General features: G+C 55.4%; 1 protein-coding gene across 2 annotated transcripts; it reads left to right on the top strand.

Annotated features, from left to right (window-relative positions):
• Positions 1–782: 782 nt before the first annotated feature.
• FOXI1 (forkhead box I1) lies at positions 783–3,351 on the top strand (the record flags this gene model as incomplete). 2 transcript variants are annotated; one of them, XM_081269711.1, is made up of 2 exons in its annotated part: positions 783–1,359; positions 3,074–3,351. In XM_081269711.1, the coding sequence occupies 2 exons, from the start codon at positions 783–785 to the stop codon at positions 3,349–3,351; spliced, it is 855 nt and encodes a 284-aa protein (XP_081125837.1). The 2 variants fall into 2 exon arrangements, with proteins under 2 accessions (XP_081125837.1, XP_081125836.1); XM_081269710.1 differs by having other exon boundaries at positions 2,792–3,351.
• Between the last annotated feature and the right edge of the window lie 1,591 nt (positions 3,352–4,942).

Raw genomic sequence — 4,942 nt, 5'->3', positions numbered from 1 at the left:
AATTCCCACTCTCTCCTGCTTTTGATGTTATTTTTAAGCGCTCTGCTGCTCCTTGGGGTGAATCCCTAGGCCATGTCCTCTGCAGCTCCTCTCTGCCCACCTGCGGGGGGGGGGGGGGGGGGGGCTCCAGAAGCCAGGTTCCTCTCCACTCTGGGGGCAGTCTGTCCTGGCCACTCCAGCCCGTGTGTCTCCTCTTCCAAAGACCAAGACTCATGGGTCTTCTGATGGGGTCAGTCATCCAACAGGGCAGGGGCTATTGATCAGAGATGAGAACAGGAGAGAGAAGCCGAGGAAGACGGGCTGCACTGCACGGAGGTGAGACAGAGTGGAAGGAGCTAGAAGAACCAGAAACAGAGAGAGGAGGAGGAGGAGGGGTGGCCTGTGGCTCCAGCAGCCCAGCCTAGGAAGAAATCAAGTCGGGGGAGGGGGACGGAAGAGAGAGAGAGATGAGACACAGATAAGAGTGTGACAGACACCAGGGATAAGATGTAGAGGGGACAGGAGGCAAAGAGAGAAGGAACCCTGGAAGAAAGGATCAGGGCGACTGTCAATTTCAATGTCACTCTAATAAGCTTTCCCGGTATGTCCTTAGTGCCTGAGGCCAGGCTGGCCAGGAGCAGGGAGGCGGGCCTCTGGGACCTGCCGAAGGTGGCCGCCCCTGGGTGGGGCCGCCGAGCCCTGCGGGTATAAGTCCGAGGCTGGGCCCAGGAGCACCTGGCAGGGGCAGCTCACCGGTGCGCGCAGGTGCCAGGCAGGTGGCTCCAGCTGAGCCCAGCCCCAGCATGAGCTCCTTCGACCTCCCAGCGCCTTCCCCGCCCCGCTGCAGCCCCCAGTTCCCCAGCCTGGGCCAGGAGCCCCCAGAGATGAACCTCTATTACGAGAACTTCTTCCACCCGCAGGGCCTGCCCAGCCCGCAGCGACCGCCCTCCTTCGAGGGTGGCGGCGAGTACGGGGCCACCCCCAACCCCTACCTGTGGCTCAACGGGCCGGCCATGACCCCGCCGCCCTACCTGCCGGGTGCCAACGCCAGCCCCTTCCTGCCCCAGGCCTACGGCATGCAGCGCCAGCTGCTGCCCGGCATGCCCGGGCTGGGGGGCAGCGACCTGGGCTGGCTGCCCATCCCCTCGCAGGAGGAGCTCATGAAGCTGGTGCGGCCCCCCTACTCCTACTCGGCGCTCATCGCCATGGCCATCCACGGGGCGCCCGACAAGCGCCTCACCCTCAGCCAGATCTACCAGTACGTGGCCGACAACTTCCCCTTCTACAACAAGAGCAAGGCCGGCTGGCAGAACTCCATCCGCCACAACCTGTCGCTCAACGACTGCTTCAAGAAGGTGCCCCGCGACGAGGACGACCCAGGTGAGGGCTGCCAGCGCCGGCAGGGAAGCTCCCTGCAGCCAGCTCCTGCGCCCGCAAGAAGGCGCCTTCAATCCTGCCCAAACCCCATTCTAGAAAGTTCTGACGAGGGCTGCCAGGTCCTAGGGCTGGAGGGAGCTTAACAGTGGAGGAGAATGTGGACCAGAGGGCAGATTTAGGTTTCAGTGGGTTCCAATTAGTGAGGCAGGGCAGATTAGCTCTCTGAGCCTCAGTTTCCTCATCTGAAAAACAGGGACAGTGGCTGTGTCTCCCTTTGTGGCTTGTCTTGTGGATAATGAGATAAGGTAGGCAGAGTCTTTGATGTTAACAAATACTTAACTGGCTGCTGTGGTTAGGATGCCTGGCGTCCCCAGCACCTGAGCTAGGGAGCCTTTGGTGAATGGGCCTGGAGCCTGCCGGCAGAGGCTCTGGCCTGTCTGAGCAACTGTGAATGGCCCCATGGTGCAGCCTCCCTCCCCACCCACAGACTCTCCTCTGACCCCACAACTCCCCTGCAGGGTAGCTCCTATTAAAGCCATTTTACAGATAAGGAAAATAACATTCAGAGCTGAGATAGCTTGCCTCCTCAGGTCACAGAGGATGAAGGGTGGTGCTGAACTTGATCTTGAAAGCACGTCTGACAGCAGAGGCTGTGAATTTTGCTTTGTAAAGATGAAGCTCTACAAAGTCCAGAGACTTGCAGAGCAATGTATTAAATCTTCACGGCTCCATTTCCCCAAATTAATGTCCACGTTGTTCCACCATAGGAAACCAGGGTAGGGCTCAGACGAACCCCAGCTCTGCTCTCTTTGAAGTTAGCACTGGCCAGATCTGTTTGTCCCTGCAGAAAAGGGCCAGTGTCCTATTCAAAGACCACCCCCAACACCCCAGCAAAGGCACCACAACAGGAGTAGTTCAGGCTGTCCCTCCAATGGCACTTCCTGGTTATAAGGCCCTTAACACACCTAGTGTCTGTCCTTCCCACGGTGAACCTGAGGAAGTGGGGATAGGTCCAATATGCCCATTTGTCAGACCAGGAAACTGAGGTTCACACAAAGTTAGGAGAAAAGCCAGGACTCAAGTCTATCTTCAGACTCCATGCCCAAGACTCCCAGGGAGTCCTGAATTCTTCCTGAGTTTTCTTCAACTTCAGCCGTGGAAGCTCTTAACCACTATTCCACCTGCCCTCCCCACCCTCCCCACACCATGACCCACAGACTCTCCTGTAACCCCAGGGACACCCAGAACTCAGCCTCCCTTCCTACCTGTAATGAGCAAAGATGGCAGGTGTGGGTGGGTGGCATGGGACATTCCTCCATATCTCAGTCCCAGGCTTTCCTTCTCTTCTTTCTGCATTTGACACCCCTATTTTTAGGAGCCATAGAAGGCATTTTGCCCATCTCCAGGTACCTACTCTCTCTCACTTTTGTTTCAGGCAAAGGAAATTACTGGACTCTGGACCCCAACTGTGAGAAGATGTTCGACAATGGAAATTTCCGCAGGAAAAGGAAGAGAAAATCCGATGTCTCCTCTAGCACAGGCTCCTTGACCTCAGAGAAAACTGAGAACACTCTCCTGGTGGGCAGCCCCACGACCACAGAGCCTCAGGACATTTTGGACAGAGCCTCGCCGGGCACCACCAGCTCCCCAGGGAAGCGGTCCTCCCCTCCACCCTCAGTCACCCCGTGCCTCAGCAGCTTCCTCTCCACCATGACAGCCTGTGTGAGCGGCTCCAGCCCCATGGGCCGCCCTGTGGCCACGCCAGCACTGAGCCCTGAGCCCACTGACAAGATGGGGCAGAACTCACTGAGCTTCAACTCCTACACCCCACTGACCAACCTCAGTGGCCACGGGGGCGGGGGCGAGTGGGCCAACCCCATGCCCACCAACCCTCTGGGCTACGGTGGCTCGGTCCTCAACCAGTTCAGCCCTCACTTCTACAACAGCATCAACTCCAACAGCACCCTCTACCCCAGGGAAGGCACCGAGGTCTAGGTTGGAATAGCTCCTGGGCCTCATGGACATGCCAGAGAGAAATGCAGCTGCGTCTTCCAGGCCAGCTCCCCTCCCAAGGGGAGGGACCCAAGACCTCTGAACTTGAAGCCCAGAGGAATGCAACGTTCTTTCTAGAACATTGTTCAAACCTTCTGTTTATCACAATTGTGTCTATACACAGACTCACCAACTCTGCAGTGGATCCACCATTGCCTGGATGACAGTAATGATGGTGGCCATCTGTTGGGCATATTCTGTGCTGGGTGCATGTTCTCTGAGAGTGAGGTCACACTATTTACAGTCACCCTGTGAGGTTCATGTGAACCTCTCCCATTCAACAGACGAGGAAACTGAGGCTCAAGGAAATTATTTTACAAGGTCATACAAACTAGGAAATGGCAGGGCAAGAAGTGGAATCTGGATCTGAGTGACCCCTAAAGATGGGTCCAAAGGAGGCAGGGATGAAGGAACTGGTGGAGCAGCTAAGGAAGTCAGTGAGAATCTGATTGTGGCAACTATACAAAATCTTCCCAGAGCCTTCTGGTTGCCCATCAAAATAAGCTCCAGCCGGGGCCTGACTCGTCCTGGTCTGTCCTTATTCTGCTTGTCCCAATTTGTCTGCAAGACATTCTTTTGGCCACAACTCAAGGAGGGAACCCACCAGTGGACTTCAGGAATCCCAGCTCAGGTGTCTCTAGAGGACAGTGTATCTAGCATTTACAATACAGGTGTCTATTTCCCAGCTCCCCGGGGCCCTTGAGCAGAGCCAGGGGTCAGCAACAAGAGTACCTGTACCTCCCACCCCAGTGCTGCCCACTTGCAAATTTTGTAAAGTCCAGCTTCCTGCATGTATGTGTCAAGGCCAGTGAGCTGAGGTGCTGAGTCTTCCGAAAGAAACATGGCGGAGAAAGCATTTTCTCTTTATAGCCCAGGCTTCGGGGATGTCTGACTGAGAAAACAGTGACCTCGAGGGAGGGGTCTTTTAAAGCAGCTCTTGTTTTTGTACCTACATTATATGCCTGTGATGTTTTATCACCCACACCTGGGAAGTGTTGTTTGGTTTTCCTATTTTCTTTTTAATTAAAAGACAAACAGTGTGCAGAAGTGTGTGACCCTCCCTTGTGAGTTTTTCCCGTCTTTCTGCTACCTGACTGATTCAACACAGGACCTAGGATAGCCTGGTACTGAAGGTGTTTGGGACAGGAGGCAGAGAAAAGATGGCATCAAGACTCTGCTTCCCTGGTTCAAGGCTAGACCAAGGTCCCTGACATAAAGGCAGGGGTCTATGGGGCGGAGTAGGTGTATGAAAGGAATCTACCTGTGTTGAACACAGGTCTTTCCAGCTCATGCAAACCTCAAACCTTGGCTATGATCATCAGTAAGAGGGAGGGACTAGTCTCATTATACAGATGGAGAACCTGAGGTTCTGAATGGTCCAGTGACTTGCCTGAAATGCTCATGTGGCCCACGCCCAGGTCTCTGACTCCTGCATTAAACCATGCTTCACTGTAAGCCTGGGTGTGGCTGATGCCAGTAGCAAGAGGCCAGGGGCAGGTGCCAGGCCAAGGGCTAGCAGCCCATGAAGGTTACC

This window comes from Spermophilus citellus, assembly GCF_964194105.1.
Source record: "Spermophilus citellus genome assembly, chromosome: 1".
Lineage (NCBI taxonomy): Eukaryota > Metazoa > Chordata > Mammalia > Rodentia > Sciuridae > Spermophilus > Spermophilus citellus.
Note: the sequence above shows the minus strand (reverse complement) of the source record. Positions and strands in the feature narration are given on the sequence as shown.